Genomic DNA, 17,354 nt, shown 5'->3' with positions numbered 1-17,354 from the left:
GCAGGTCTGCAGGTGTCTATCTTTCTCTCCCCGTTTTCCCCTCCTCTCTCGATTTCTCTCTGTCCTATTCAACAACAACAGCAGCAATGGAAACAATAACAATAACAACAAAGGCAACAAAGTGGGAAAAATGGCCTCCAGGATCAGTGGATTGGTAGTGCAGGCACCGAGCCCATTATAACCCTGGAGGCAAAAACAAAACAAAACAAACAAAAAAACAAAACAAAAATGAAATTTAGATAACAATCCATGTGTGGGATGCTTTTGATGGCTATTTGATTTCTGAAGTATTATATACATATAGACAAATAATAAATAATCTTGGGTGGGAGGGAGAGCATGATGGTTATACAAAAAGACTTTAATACCAAGGCTCCAAAGTCCTATTCCTATTTTAAATCTCTACACCACCATAAATAAAAACTGAACAACGCTGTTTCTTTCTCTCATTAAAATAAAATATACGTTGAAAAATCTACATTTAAACTGTTACTTTCAGAAGCCCTTTATTATTTAATGACTTCAGATGTTGCCATCTCATATTTTCCTATCTACTCAAAATTTAAAAAGATAACTGGATATAAAATAACAATACTCTTTGTCAACAGCTCAAATTTGAATAGTCACATTAGCTAGCAGTCTGACCTACAGATAAATAATATAGAAAGTATAATAAAGTAATTTGATGTTTACCTGAAAGTTGTTCATTAGACCATAAGCACAAGGATTGCTTTTACAATATGAAAAGTCAAAGTTTAATTTGCATGCTGCAGAAGTACAGTTTGTTAACTCTGTTACAATTGTGTCATTAATGTTCCCAGTGGCATCTCGAACAACACAAGCACCTGAAACACAGTGTTAGTGAGAATAATCTAGTTAAGATTCATATTTATTTCAGTTATGTATGCACGTATCGAAATAAAGTATCATCTCTCTGTGTGTATGTATGCGTGTATCTGCTGCAATAATTCTTCAACATGAAATTTATCTAGCTATATAATTGCTTAAATTGTAATTAATTTACTTTAGCTAGCTTTTTATATAATGCTAAATATGATAGGAACTTTCAAGAGAAGATAAAAATATTTTCCTAAATTTATACCAGTTCTCTTTTCCAAATAACATTCCGGGATTTATTTATGGATTTTAATAAGTGAAATCTAATGTGTTTCAAATGTTAATTTACCATAATACTGAATATCATATTCCCTAAGATTACATAGAGAAACTTCAAGAACCCAGGTTTGAGCCCCCGGTCCCCACCTAGAGGGGGAAAGCTTCACAAGTGGTGAAGCAGTGCTGCAGGTGTCCCTCTGTGTGTCTCTGTCTCTCTCTCACCCCCTTCCCTCTCAATTTCTGTCTTTATCCAACAAATAAATAAAGATAAAAAATTTTAAAAGATTAAAAAAAAATTAAAAACCAAAGTCCTCGGGGGTGGAGCCAAGATGGTAACTTAGAAGCAACAGCTGGCATGAGCTCCAACAAGCATCAGCTTGTGACCGGGGATTCTCTGGATAGGGCAGGATACTGGGTCATCAGCAGGAGGATGAATAAGGGGTCCTAAGGGTGACACCAAGGAGGAGTCCTATAGCTTACTCTTAGGTTAGAAAATGGGAGGCCAGGGAGACAAAGAAAAATCTTTTGATTATTTCTTTAGCTTAGCCTTTCTCCTCAGGCCAGAACCAGCCCCCAAGGGTTGGACAGTCACTGCTAGCAGGTTTCCTGTTCAACTATTTTCTTTACCAAGATTCCTGGCTCACCAGGTGTGTCACTCCAAGCCTTTTTCCCTTTTGGTTTCCTTCTCTCTCTCTCTCTCTTTTTTTTTTTTTTGCAAGTGGCTAGAGCTCTGTTTGAGTGACAAAATACCTGACCAATCAGAGCCTCATCCCTGCCTGGGAAAGACTACCTGGAGGTTTCCTGTTTTTTTTTTTTGGATATTTCTTACAATTGGCTGTCTTTGCTGTTAGGGTTTTTTTAATTCTACTTTATTTTATTATTATTACTACTATTATATACAAGTGTCCCTTTTTCCTCCCTACTTCTTCAAGTTGACCAAAATTAACTGTTGCTGTTTTTCCACTGACAGGTGACTGGGTGTCCTAGCCATTGTGAGAAAAACTTGTTTCTCTCTACCTCTCCCCTCATTTGTCCCTCCTCCTAGCTAATAAAAATTTTTTTAAAAGTTTCCTTTCACTGCTCTATTTTTTCATGTTCTTGTCTTCTTTTCTTCCTTCCACCTTCTTTTGCGTTCTGAATTCAATGACACTCGTTTGTGAATTATCTAGGGGAAGAAAACTGACTCAGAATGGACTCTGTGTGTGTGTCTCTCTCTTCTCTACTTTCCCACTGTGCTTGCTATCCCTAGAATTTAGTGGACAGTAGATCTGTATAATTGTCTATTCTTACTTTCTCTTTTTTCCTTTCTCTTTCTTTTACTTTTGGATTTGATAACTATTTTGTCTTAAACTGGAGGTGGCGTTTGGCTAATTGGTATTGGTTGAACTGCATCAATCCTTGCGTCAGTTCCTATTGTTGCAGTTTCTTTTTTTGTGTGTGACTTTTTAAAAATTTATTTATTTATTTATTCCCTTTTATAGCCCTTGTTTTATTGTTGTAACTATTATTGATGTCGTTATTGGATAGGACAGAGAGAAATGGAGAGAGGAGGGGAAGACGGAGAGGGGGACAGAAAGACAGACACCTGCAGACCTGTTTCACATACTGTGAAGCGACTCCCCTGCAGATGGGGAGCCGGGGGCTCTAACCAGGATCCTTCCGCCAGCTACCTGCGCTTAACCCACTGCGCTACCACCAGACTCCCATTTTTATTTATTTATTTTTTTTGTGACATTGTTGTAGTTGCTAAGGTTGGTGACTGCATTTGTCATAAAGGTCTTTAGTATAGTATGGCTTGTACTTAAAACACAACAACTGAAGAAGAACAGAACAGAAAAATTTAAAACACATCAATTAAAAAAAAAAAAGTTAAATCAAGAGTAAATAAAACTGCTTCCACAATGAATCAAGACAAGAGCCGAGAAGAAATTCCAAATCAGTCAGAAGTAACCACAGATAAGAAAAGTATGCAAGCAATAAGAAACTGAATAATCACAGAAATGAAGACAACTATGGAGGAAAGGGCTAGCAGAATTAGGGAAACAACAGATGAGACCCTCAAGGAAAACACAAGCTACCTGGGGGTAATTAGAGAAATGAAAGCTGAAATAGCTTAAGTAAAAGGTTAATTAGCTAAGAAATCTGTGGTATATATACACAATGGAATACTATGCAGCTATTAAGAACAATGAACCCACATTCTCTGACCCATCTTGGACAGAGCTAGAAGGAATTATGTTAAGTGAGCTAAGTCAGAAAGACAAAGATGAATATGGGATGATGCCAATCATCAACAGAAGTTGAGAAAGAAGAACAGATAGAGAAACTAAAAGCAGGATTTGACAAAATCAGGAGTAGAGCACCAAAGTAAAAACCCTGGGGCGGCAGGGAGTGAGGGTGGGGGGTAGGTGGGATGGGACAGTCTTTTTGTGGTGGGAATGGTGTTTATGTACACTCTTATTATTTTGTAGTCATATAAATCACTATTTAATTAATATGAGAGGGGACAATTGATTGTATGTCTCAAACTTTTTAAAGCAGATTGAGTCTTTTTAATACATAGGCTAAGTCTTTGATATGTTGACTCTCTTAAAAACTTAAGCCATGGAGAACAGAAGCAACCAGTGGCACACCTATATACAACACAATGTGTACCACCTCAGCATGCTTCACTTCAGACTGTGTCCAGAGATGTCAGGCATGGAATGTCAACCATTCACCTTCATTACTTGGTGAGACTTTTCCTTTCATAGGATTCTCTAACTCCATGCCTCGAGGTTCACTTCCTAACAAAATCCCAAAACCTAGATATAGACCAGGTCCCATAAGATAGAGCATATGTTCACATGTATCCACAAATTAGGATAAAATATATACCTGAAAGCAAAAATACACAATAGTCTGTAGTGAGTCAGTATCAAGTTCATAACGAATAGCGTCCACTTAGACTTAGATACCCTTCTCACCTACTTCCTATTACAGTTCTCTCACTCATTCCAAAGCTAACCTTATCAAAGCAAGGACTGCTAAAGCTTAATAAGGGGAAGAGACTGGCATACTTTAATGATGACCCTTTAGTCACTATGAGACCACCCCATCAGCTGGGGCCCTAATCCGGGAGTCATGAGATTCCCAAACAGATATGATGGGCCTAGAACTCGAATAAGTCCATCTCTAACATTGTTACCGGTCATTTCTATCAGAGCAACAAAATAGACCCCTTTGTGGGCCCCCATAGGACATTGCCCTCAACTCGGATCAACAATGGATCAATCCGAAAGGAGGCTGGACAACAAACTCTATGCTACACTTGAGGAAGATGGGTCGACACTAGGGCAGCATGGAATGTTCCTACTCATGACCACAGAATGTGAGCTCAGATCTAGAGGGATGCAGAGATAAGCTCCTAAGCGGAATATGGGTCCCATATCACATTAAATTGATAGGGTTTATAGTCAACAATATTTATAGTTTACAGTTAACAATATTTATACCCCTTTTCCATATTAGAGAGCTACTACTCTCTTCCCTGATCCAGCTTTCTGGTCCTTTTTCCAGTCATGACATCATCTCTCTAGACAATAACTTGGATCCACCTGCATATCAGATTTCAGGCTCAGGGGAAAAAAGAAAAAAAAAAACACTAGTATAGACACAGGCCCTCTGGAATATAACTAAAATATGCCTACTAGTTTTCTACAAAATGGAGCACCCACCCAGCTCTTCATCTGCACTATTCCAGCCTTTAGGTCCATGACTGGTCAACAATTTGTTTTGCTTTGTATGTTAACTCTCTTTTCAACTACCACGTTCCAGATGCTAGCATGATGCCAACCAGACTTCCCTGGACAGACGACCCCACCAATGTGTCCTGGAGCTCCGCTTCCCCAGAGCCCTTCCCCACTAGGGAAAGAGAGAAGCGGGCTGGGAGTGTGTCAACATCCATGTTCAGTGGGGAAGCAATAGCAGAAACCAGACCTTCTACCTTCTGCATCCCACAACAACCTTGGGTCCATACTCCCAGAGAGTTAAAGAATAGGAAAGCTATCATGGGAGGGGATGGGATACAAAGTTCTGGTGGTGGGAACTGTGTGGAGTTGTACCCCTCTTATCCTATGGTTTAGTCAATGTTTCCTTTTTATAAATAAAAAAAAATTTAAGTGACAAGACAAAAAATAAATAAAACCAAAGTCCTCTTCACCATATATACTATATAACTGCTTTATAAAGCAAATATAAGTTATTTCTGATAGTGAAATCCTTAAGCTTCAAGTCCCTCATCTATCAGTGTAAGATGGGTTTATAGATGGTTCAACACCCTACTCCTTTTGCAAATTCTAAAATGCTATGATTTTATTAATGTATTAGGTTAAAACCATTTTAATTTTTTTAGTAATACTTCACTCAGTATTATGTTCATCAAAATCAAATTTTAATAGGTGCATATACTTTTAAATGATTTATCTACTCAAATGAAATATAGTTGCATAAGGTGGGTGGGAGAGAAAGAAGCAAGAACACTAGTTTGGTTTGTGTTAGGGTTCCCAGGGGAACTTAAGGTATGTAAATTCTGTGATTTAATACTTGAGTTACTTCTCCAGCAGCTTGAAATTAGCTTTTACGGTAAAAATTGCCAGGCACTGTTTACTTAATTGAAACTATCTTCACGAGGATACAAAATAATCACCATAAACAAAAATATTCAGAATTTAAAAAAAAAATAGTTACTTATTTCCTTTTTGTTGCCCATGTTGTTTTTTTATTGTTGTTGTTGATGTCATTGTTGGATAGGACAGAGAGAACTGGAGAGAGGAGAGGAAGACAGAGAGGGGGAGAGAAAGATAGACACCTGTAGAACTGCTTTACCACCTGTGAAGCAACTCCCCTGCAGGTGGGGAGCTGGAGGCTCGAACCAAAATTTTTAAAAAAGAATAAAATGCATTTAATTCTACATAGAAGTTTTCCCTATATAGTCATCTTAAGAGAAATTTAAGAATGTGTACAGAAGATTTTACACTATTTTCCAAACTGTAATAAAAGCCCTAGAAAGAAATAATATAGCATTTGATGTTTTAGAAAAAAATCTATGAAGGTCACTCACTAGTCCTGAAATGAGTGCAGCCTAGAATGTTCCTACCTATGACCATAGAATGAGAGTTCAAAACTACAGGGATGAGAGGTTATACAGACTCCTATGCTGAGTATGGGCCCCAGATCAGATTGATGGGGTTTATAGTTAACAATATTTATATACTTTTCCCATATTTGGGAGCTACTCTCTGCCCTGCTCCAGCTTTCTAGTCTTATTTCCAACTCTGACACCATCTCCCCAGACAATACCTTTAGCCCACCTGCATGTTAGCTATCGGGCTCAGGCAAAAATTAGTATATATCTAAAATACACTTCCTAGCTTTTTCCAAAATGGAGACTCCAAATCTCATCTGCTATACTCTTACCTTTAGGCTCCTGATTGTTAAACAAATTGCCCTACTTTAACGCTTTTCAGCCACCAAGTTGCAGATACTACGATGACGCCAATATGAATTCCCTGGGCAGAGAACCTCACCAATGTACCCTGGAACCCCATTTCCTCAAAGCCCTGCCCCACTAGCGAAAGAAACAGGCTGGGAGTAGGAATCTCAACCTGTCAATGCTCATGTCCAGCAGAGAAGCAATTACAGAAGCCAAACCTTTCACCTTCTGTGCCCCATAGTGGTCCTGGGTCCCAGAGGGGTAAAGAATACAAAAGCCTCCAATTGGAGGGGATGGAATGCAGAACTCTGGTGGTAGGACTTGTGTGAAATTGTACCCCTCTTATCTTGTTGGTCAGTTAAATCAATAAAAAAAGATTGTCTTTGAATTAAAATACCCAAATTTATGTCTTTTTATATACTTCTTTTTTTCAGATTTTATTTATTTTCCCTTTTGTTGCCCTTGTTGTCTTTTTATTGTTGTTGTAGTTATTACTGTTATATAGGATAGAGAGAAATGGAAAGAGAAGGGTAAGACGGAGATAGTGAGAGAAAGATAGTCACCTGCAGACCTACTTCACTGCCTGTGAAGCGACTGCCCTGCAGGTGGGGAGTCGGAGGCTCCAACCGGGATCCTTATGATGGTCTTTGCGCTTTGCGCCACGTGTGCTCAACCTGCTGCGCTACTGCTTGACTCCCTTTTTATATACTTCTAACTGCAAATTTTAGTAATATGGAAAAGGAATATATATAGCATGCACTTTATGAAATTTCACAAACACATCAAGAAATGAAAGCTTATTTACCTACAGACACTGCAATTCCTATGTAAACCACCGTGGTAATTAAAATGGCTAATAGTGTTCCTTTTGGTATGGCTGACTGAGGATCCTACAAAATAAGAAGACTTTTTAAGTCTATCATTTAAAATATGCCCAACATTTTTATATATAATTGGTATGGCACTGATACTTACCGCAAGATCACCTGAGATATTTGCTCCAGCCAAAATACCAGTTGCAGCAGGAAAAAAGATGGCAAATACTGAAAAGAAATTCTCTTCCTCTCGAAAATCTGGTCCAAAGTTCTCATTAAATATTTCAGCTGTAGAGAATAAAGTAAGCTTGTCAGTTTGTGGCTAGCAGATAAAATGAGATAAACAAGTAGTCTGCATGTATGCATGACGTCTGGCTTGTCATAACTTCAAGTAAAACTGGTAAAGCCCTTAATATTCTCTAACTTAAATGTTTGTGTTCTTTCTCTTATATGCAATAACCAATTACAACCAAGATGACAATTTGATCTGGGCACTTTCCTATTTCACATTCCTTACTAATTGTGTTTTAAGGAAAAGGAACTTGATTGTTACTATTAGTGCAGTTATAAATCAAAGTGTGACTAAACCCCTTAACTCAGGTCAAAGAAGAAGAAAGGAAGCAAAACAAAAGCATTGTTATTCTAATTTAAAACCATAGTCTTCTTTAAAAAATTCAATAAATATAGTCTGTACCACTTTCTCTATTTTCTAATAGTGATCTATTTCATGTTGGAGGTTATTCATTAAGATTCAAGAATAACCACTGCTCTGAAACCCTAGGGAAGAGGTAAGCCTTTCCAGCTTGACAGTAATGAAAGCCTCAACTAGTCCTAATACTTCTATCTACTCTAACAGGTAAACTTTGATGCTAAGACTATCAACTATCATTTACTCATTTATCTGTTCATTATGAGTATCTACTGTATGTGGAGAACCCTGTATTAAAACCATTAAATATACTTAGAGAAATTATCAGCAATAAGTCAGATGTAATTCCTACCTTCACGGAACTTTAAAGAACATTACTGAACAAGAATCAGTCATTTAGTAACCAAAACAGAGTACCAAGAATTAAAAAAAAAAGTTTCAAGTAAAAGAACTAAAAAATTGTAAAGTTTTCACAGTAAAGAGAATAAAATGAGATTGGAGAAAAAAACTGGAGTGGAATATGCAAAATCTTATAGGAGTTTAGACTTTATCCTAAAAACAATGGGAAGTCAAGATTGGCTCATAAAGATAAAAATAACTTGATATTATTAGTGCAATGTGAACAGCAGACTAAATGCATCAACATCTGAAGCAATGAGACCATTTAGAAGGTAACTGTAGTGACTCCATATAATGACAAGAAAGTAAAGGGTTAACTAGAGATGGATTAGAAGGTAAGGGGGCAGGTAGATAAGAGTAACATCCTGGTTTTTCCCACTTAACTGAGATGAAATAGTCTGAAAAGTAATAGAAAGCACATTAAACAAACATCTGAATATATATACATATCTGCAGTTTAGAGTTCCTAAGACAGAAACTGATAGTCTTGAGCCATGAGACTGGATATCACTGAGCGAAAACAAGAGTCCAGGACTATACTTTATGGAACTCTGACATTCTGAGAATGGCGTGTGGGTGTGAGATGGGGTGTGAGAATTTACACAGTGATTGATGAGTGAAGTAGACTGACTACCAACAATACATGATGAAATCATCATGTATTACTTTTAAACAAGCAGATGAAAATTTGAGAAACTTTCCCATGAAAGGAAACTGTCAAATGATGTAATAACTAGAGGAAAATAAAATAGTATTAATAGAGAAAAGCTCATAAAAAGGGGGTTTTAACAATGGAAGAAATAAATTACTCAGGGTCATTGTTGAGAAAGTAAAAGAAATGGGATCCAGAGCATAGTAGTGCACTGCTCTTTGGTGAAACACATCTTATCAGAAGATAAGGGGGGGGGTTCCTTTTTCTCCCCCCCCATTTTATTTGACAGGAGAGAAATTGAGAGGGAAGGGAGAGAGAGAAAGAGAGACACTTGCTTCACTGCTTGTGAAAAATCCCCACTGCAGGTGAGGAGTGGGGGCTCAAACCTGGGTCCAGAAAATCAGTACCTACCTCTTCTCCCAATATAATAAATCAGGACTTTTAAATCAGTAGGCAATAAATAAGTAAATTAATAAATAAAACAGTAGGCATGGGGCTCAATGATAGCTCATCTGTTCTTTGTGTAGAGACCTAGATTCAACTACCCAGGTCCTCAACTGTATAGGGAAAGTTTCATGAGTGGTGTAGTGCTGCAAATGTCTCTGCACTTACATCTGACTGTCTATCTATGTCTCTCAGCCTCCATAAAAAATGGTAATAATAATAAAATGAAAAATAATTTAAAAAATAAAACCAATAAGCAAAAGCACTAGTAATCATACTATCAACCTAGCACCAGTAAGTAGAAATAACAGACATATCTCTTTGGCTAAAGTTAAAAGCCCTGATCAATTCATGTTAGATAATTGCTCAGCCAACTACAGTTACAGGTGAAAAAAGCACTACTCAAATGCAATTCAAAGAATATATTTGGGTCAAAGACACAGCTCACTTGGGAGGGAGTCTGTCTTGTCATACAGATGATTCAGGTTTGAGCTAGTGGAAACTTTGGTGCTATGGTATCAATCCCACCCAGTTCCCTCACTCCTATTGCTTCTGCCTGAAAAGGTCAGCCTAGAGAAGTGAAGCCCCAGCAACCAATAAAAACCAAACAAAAAAAGTATGCTCTTAACAGTAACAATATTAAGAAGCTCACACCAGAATATAAGCCACCTAGGTCTCTAAACTCCAGTTTGGTTCAGCTGACCTTTTTTTTTTTTCTTTCCTTTTTAATCCAGTAGGATTTTTGAAAGAGGAAGTGCATCTATTTACATTCTGCATATTTTCACAGATCTGTATGAGTAGCTCAAGGATAAACAACTCTGAAAAAAAGAAGTTAGACCTTTTCTTCTAATATTTCAGTAAGGAGTTTTTGTCAGCTGGAAATAGATCAACTATCCTCAATGATAAGCTTCCCTGGTGTTGCTGCAACTGTAGGTTCTAGGTTGTTGGATTAAGTGAGAAAAGATAGAGACAGATACTTTAAGAGTTAATAATGATAAATAAACCACCTATAGTGATAGATACATAAAAAGTATAGGGAGTCGGGCTGTAGCGCAGCGGGCTAAGCGCAGGTGGCGCAAAGCACAAGGACCAGCATAAGGATCCTGGTTCAAACCCCGGCTCCCCACCTGCAGGGGAGTCGCTTCACAGGCGGTGAAGCAGGTCTGCAGGTGTCTATCTTTCTCTCCTCCTCTCTGTCTTCCCCTCCCTCTCTCCATTTCTCTCTGTCCTATCCAACAACAACAACAACAACAATAGTAACTACAACAATAAAACAACAAGGGCAACAAAAGGGAATAAGGAAATAAAATAAATTTTAAAAAATTAATAAAAAAAGTATAAAAAGCTGTGTACTATGAAAGCTGGAAAATCCTACAATGATGCAAACTGTAGGAAAATTTAACTTGCAGTGAGTCTCAGAAATAAATACTTCTAGTTGCTTTCAGCCCTACACACTTTTAGAAGGCTTTATTCATTGAGTTGTTGGAAAATTCATACCACATTTTTTTACACAGAAAAACAGAAAAACACATTGTTGGGAAATTGTGAGGAGCCTCACAAAGAACCTGGCAGTTTCCTGCCTCCAGGAGCCTGGAATTCCTTAAAACATTAAGCCAGCTCGCCCTGCTCCACCATGTGTTCCTGATACTATGGCCTATCTACATAATCACTGTTTTGCCTGAAAGATCCCCACCCATTTCATTCATTTGATCTATGGTCTTTCTACCCTCAAGACCCTCCCTGACTGGAGCGTATTATTAATCCTACCAGTAAAAACCCTTGCAACAGTTGCTAAGGAAGTTCCTACCTTTCCAGCTCTCTTTTGCCTTGCTCCACCCCTTTCCTAGCCATTTCCGTTTCCGACTTGCCACTTCTGGGTCTGCCCTTTAAAAGTCTTGGCTCTCTCATCAATAAAGATATTACAATGCCTTGCCGCCACAAGCCTGGTTCACGAGTCATCTCCCTTGCGTTGCTGAGTGAGTAGCAGCCCAGGCTGGCTCTGGTCGCATTCTCTCCAACCCAGAGTCTATGTGCCTGGGGAGAGGCACCCCCATGCTAGCCTGGCAATACATGATGACTTTTCCAGCAACCCAATAAATATAACTAGGAGAATAAGTTATAATAAAGAGTTACAAATGTCAAAATTTCCTCAAATTAGCAAAGAACAAAATACCTTACTTCAGTAGTAGTGATATTTCTTTATCTTAGTATCTTATGTTGCTAATGAAAGATGTATCTAAAGTGACTTTACTCCAGTTATACAATATCTACAAGACAATGAAGCTACATGCCAAACGTAAACTGCAAAATATCTGAAGTAGTCAATTTATCTAGTAACACAATGCTATAATATACACCTTTAAAAATACATATATTTTTCACTTACACTGATAACCAAAGAAACCTTTGGGCTTCTTGCTTTCCAATGGGATAAATGTTCCTATGACGAAATCAGCAATAGCAAGTAGTAGAATCACCAAAAGAACAATCTGAGCCTGAAATATTAAACATTCAAAATAAAAATCAATTTCACATGTATACACATGGATTTTTGTTCCATTAGAAGACAATTTCCATAAAGGAAATAATTTCTACTTTGTTTTCCTACTGCCTCAACCACTATTAGACACAAGAAAAAAACCCAAATAATTTCTATTAAATAAATGAACAATCTTTAAAGATACTGTGGTAAAAATAAATAAATAAAGCAGTCTCATGCTGTATACTTCAAAAATGAATCTGAGATGTGTATGTGCATAATATATTTTAGGTTCCAAAATACAATGGGCCTTTTATCCTATATCATTCTTAGGAGAAGTAGAAAATCAAAATAAAACTAAGGGAAAGAATTTAAGTAGCAATGAAGGAAAAGGAACGGAACATTCTAAGAACTCCCTCCTCTAGTCTTAGCATCCCACTAAAAGTGACCAGTCACTTATGAGAAACTATCACCTACAGGAATAATAACTCTTAGTATTTATAGGATAACCATGTAGTATGAATTACATTGCTTTCAGTGAAGACAGTTGTTTAGTATATAAGCAAATATATTTAGTAGAATACTAATGACTTAAAAATCAGCCCTGTCGGGCCGGGTGGTGGCACACCTGGTTGAGTGTACATGCTCCAATGCGCAAGGACCCAGGTTCAAGTCCCCGGTCCCCACCTGCAGGGGGAAAGCTTCACAAGTGGTGAAGCAGTGCTGCAGGTGTCTCTCTGTCTCTCTCCCTGTCTATCACCCCATTTCCTCTCAACTTCTGGCTTTGTTTATCCAATAAATAAATAAAGATTAAATAAAAAAAAAGAATAAGAAAGAAAAACAGCCCTGTGGGGAGTCGGGTGGCAATGCAGTGGATTAAGTCCAGGTGGCACAAAGGGCAAGGACCAGTGTAAGGATCCCAGTTCAAGCCTCTGGCTCCCGACCTGCAAGGGAGTCGCTTTACGAAGCAGGTCTGCAGGTGTCTATCTTTCTCTCCCCTCTGTCTTCCCCTCTTCTCTCCATTTCTCTGTCCTATCTAACAACAATGACATCAACAACTACAATAGTAATTAAAAAAGGGCAACAAAACGGAATAAATATTTTTTAAAAGATTTTTAAAAAATCAGCTGTGTAAACAAAATTTTCAGATTTTCCTAATTTTTAATCTGTTTACTATAGTTCATATATAGCACAAATAGGTGACTTCATAAACTTAAAAAACACATTTTAAGTTCTTCAACAGCATCTTTGTCATTATCACTTAATTGGGAAGCTAAAGCTATGCTATGGCATATTCTCTCAAAGACTCAAAAATATTTTGCATCACTCTGCCTTTTGGTTAATATATGACTTCAGTATTTAAAAAACATGATGCTAGTAGTGGAAGTCACAATCTCTAAGTTTAAGTAACTCTCTAACCTCATATGGGCATTGGCCTGAAATTTAACTACTCCATCTTTATTTTTTTTTATCTTATTTTATTTTATGATAGAGACAAGAGAGGCAGAGAGAGTCAATATGTCATGGAAACTTCCTTCAATGTAGTGGAGCTTGAACCTGGGTTGTATATATAGAAAAACATCCAACTGAGCTATCCCACTAGGCTCCATTTTTATCTTTAAATTAAACTTTTAAATTACAAAAGCAATAGTCTAATTTGAGCAACTTCATACACAGAATTAATTAAATTTAGGTGATGAGATGAGAAAATAACCTTACACATAAATTTCTAAAACAATGACAACTGAACATCTTAAAAAAGTACTACTGGGATGGTGGAATATAGCACAATGGGTATAAAAAGACTTTCATGACTGAAGCCCTGGTTAAAATAATACAAAAAAAATAAATTAAGTAAAATGATTACCATACATTCCAATGTTCCCAAAACATAACAATCTCTAAAGCTTTTTATGCTAAATATTTACAGATATTCCAATAACATTACTACTTACTTTTGCTTCCCACTCCATTCCAGCTACTGAGATACCTAAAAGGATCACCACTGTAATGGCTCCAATAATCCGAATATCATTAATTTCATCTATCATCATTATGGAATGTTCCTAGAAATAGGATTACAGATATAATCAGCAATGAGTTATTTTAAGCTATAACCTCATTTTGAAACATTTTAGATCTTATCATAGGGCCTTTCAAGTAGAGACTGAACAAATGTTCATTTAATAAATAGCCAAAAAACTTTGTTTCTTGAGAGCTTATTTGGAGGTTCTAGCAGGGGAGCGCAGCTACTCTACTCGTATACCCTCAACGGAAGACTGGTCCGTCTCTATTCAGGGAAGGCCGTCCTCTTCGACCGAGCGCACAGCTTCGGGAGGGACATACATGGAGCAGTGGGAGGAAGGGGACACCCGCCTAGAAAGCCAGATCAGCCGAATCAACCCTGGCGATCAATGGGGTGACAGATGTCTCAGCCAGATCGCCCTCACATCCAGAACTTTGTTTCTTTAAACAAATCATTATTTAATACTGAAGTGTTATTTAGGGATCTGATGACATCATAATAAGATTAGGTTATTAATACTGCTATATATGACACAAACAAAAACTGGTAAACAATCTGGGGAGAGAGTATAATAGTAATGCAAATGACTCTCATGCCTGAAGACTCCAAGTAGCCCAGTTCAGTCCCCAGCATAACTGTAAGCTAAAGCTGAGCATTTCTCTAGCTTTTAAAAAAAATTATAGGATGAGTAAACTATATACATATAATCATTACAATTTTTAGTTGCATGGTTGAAATGTTCTTTAAATTCAACATGATTAGTAAACTCTTGATTTTACACTGCATATGGTAAAGAGATGACGCAACTGTCCAAAACCACACTACTCAAGAATCTATAAGCAAAATTAGTTTAATATCTGACAATCAAAATGCCTACTAAATTGAACAATGAGAGTATGAGCTCTTAATGATGTCAATACCAATTATGTATGCCATGCCTTTCAGATTTCATATATAATGTACCATAAGCTACAACTGTGGAAGAACAGTTACAACTAAACCAACATGAACAACTATAGGTGTCACTCAAGATTTCTGATTTACTACTACTAAATCCTATTGCACTTCTACTGCTTTAACCGCATATATCCCTTCAATAACTCTTCTCAGTTTGTATTATGCACTCCAGAGTAGTGCTATCAACTACAACTATATTCTGGCCAGTTCTAACTTAGGTACATGCCCCTACTCTTAAGTTAGACATCCAAAACCAACTATTCTTACAATCACTATCTCACAGAGAATGACATTACAGCTATGTCCCCATATCAGGGACCAGAAAGATAACTCATTGAGTATGGCGCATATCTTGTCATGCACATGGTACTATACTGAACCCCAGATCCACATGGAAAGTGACATATTACTGGGTGAAGCAGTGTTGTCTCTCATTGTCTATTCAGTGGAAAAGTAACCTAGGAGTAGTAAAATCATATATTCACAAAGCTTTGAGTAAATAAAGTAAATAAATGTCAAAATCAGAGATCTCGGTATATATTTGAAACCCTCTTTTTATTTCCCACAAAAAAAAAAAAAATCAATCAAGCCCTTATATTCAACTTTTAAAAAAAATTTATTCCCTTTTGTTGCCCTTATTGTTTTATTGTTGTAGTTATTGTTATTATTGATGTCTTCGTTGTTGGATAGGACAAAGAGAAATGGAGAGAGGAGGGGAAGAGAGAGAGGGCGAAAGATAGACACCTGTAGAGCTGCTTCACCGCCTTTGAAGTGACTCCCCTGCAGGTGGGGAGCTGGGGGTTCGAACCGGGATCCTTAGGCCAGTCCTTGCACTTTGCACCACTTGCGCTTAATCTGCTGCGCTACTGCCCAACTCCATATTCAACTTTTAAAAGATTCGCCAAATTCACATACATCTCTCCAGGAGGTCTACTGGCCATCTGATTAATAGAGCCATCACTTCCTACTGAGGACTGCTACCAACCATCTTTTTTTTTTCTTCTTCTTTTCCTTTCCTTTTTTTTTTTTTTTGGTCATATTAAAAAGCACCCATTTATTTATTTACATGTTAATAATGCAATCTTTATTGCAATGATAAGGCTTCACTGCTATTAATTACTTTATGACTGTGCTGTTCACAAATAAGACAAATGTGCATCTTTATGCTTATATGTCCTTTAAAATTAAGTCTAAAAAAGGGAGTTTTTTTTCATCATCAACTCAAGTAGTTTTGACAGTCACACTTAATAAGAATAAATGGTACAAAAATGCTGGCCATATTAATAGAAGTTGTGATTAGGCAAAAAAAAAAAATATATATATATATATATATCAAAATTCCCCAAACATCTGGGTTTTTCATGCAGTAGCAAGTACTTGTGCATCTGACATAAACCAAAAACATTAAGTGGCTTCCAGCTCCCATTTTGATCCCCTTAAGTCCAGTATTTATAGAGTATGAGCAGATATATCTTTAGGTACCAAACCATATTTGGTTATGGTCCCCAATACTAATCAAGGTAAGAAACAAATTTAAAACAATTAAGATCCTTCATGACTTGCTCCTTTATTTCTCTCTTTTTAAAAAACAAAACTGAACTATTCCTGGATTGCTCTTTCCTTCTTTTAACATATTATACTCCCCAAGACCATAGAGCCCATAGTATTCCATATCCCCTCTTCTGCTTGCTAACTGTGTCTAGAATCTTTTTCCTGAACTTGTCACTCCTATTCCTTGGTAATTACTGTCTTTTCATGTTGCCCAACTATCCTAATTACTGATATTTTGTTATATACAACTTTTTTCTCTTTTCTGTCTCCCACACTAAGCTTCATGTGCAATGCTGTTTTCTTATTATCTGGTAGAGTGAGTGGCACATATATTGCTCAAAATAAAGATGCGCTAAATAATTGACTAAGAGAAAAGTGAATTACCTTAAGCAATTCCACCACAGTTTCTGCAAATCCAACCACGTACATAGCAACTGCGACAGCATTGGCAAAAGCGAAAATAAGGCCAATTGCACCACCAAATTCTGGCCCTAGACTTCTAGATATCAAATAATATGCTCCTCCTAAAGGAAATGTTAAAAAAAATAAAGTACTGAAGTTAGGATTTTAAATGTTAAATGGCCCTCTGAATTTCATGAGGAGCTCATAAAACCACAGACCTCTAGTAACCAGTTAAACTGGCATATGGGTAAACAAATTTCCAGGGAGAAAAATCTAAAAAAGAGTATAACCTATTTCAACCAAAGCACCGTTTAGGGTGGCACAAAGGACATTAAATAATTTAAGGCATGCATGTCTAGCTATATATGAATATAAACATTTACAGTCTTTA

At 37.1% G+C, this 17,354-nt stretch overlaps 1 protein-coding gene across 2 annotated transcripts in view; it reads right to left on the bottom strand.

Moving 5' to 3' along the window:
• SLC12A2 (solute carrier family 12 member 2) overlaps positions 1-17,354 on the bottom strand; it is an 84,926-nt gene that overhangs the window by 47,623 nt on the left and 19,949 nt on the right. For both annotated transcript variants that reach the window (XM_007527850.3, XM_007527859.3), the window contains exons 5-10: positions 16,946-17,085; positions 13,983-14,093; positions 11,935-12,043; positions 7,565-7,692; positions 7,395-7,479; positions 694-845 (exon numbers count right to left, since the gene is read on the bottom strand). In XM_007527850.3, the coding sequence (XP_007527912.1) occupies positions 694-845; positions 7,395-7,479; positions 7,565-7,692; positions 11,935-12,043; positions 13,983-14,093; positions 16,946-17,085 (725 nt within the window). The remainder of the gene's footprint in view (positions 1-693; positions 846-7,394; positions 7,480-7,564; positions 7,693-11,934; positions 12,044-13,982; positions 14,094-16,945; positions 17,086-17,354) is intronic.

Source organism: Erinaceus europaeus, chromosome 2 (genome assembly GCF_950295315.1).
Source record: "Erinaceus europaeus chromosome 2, mEriEur2.1, whole genome shotgun sequence".
NCBI classification, from domain to species: domain Eukaryota; kingdom Metazoa; phylum Chordata; class Mammalia; order Eulipotyphla; family Erinaceidae; genus Erinaceus; species Erinaceus europaeus.
Note: the sequence above shows the minus strand (reverse complement) of the source record. Positions and strands in the feature narration are given on the sequence as shown.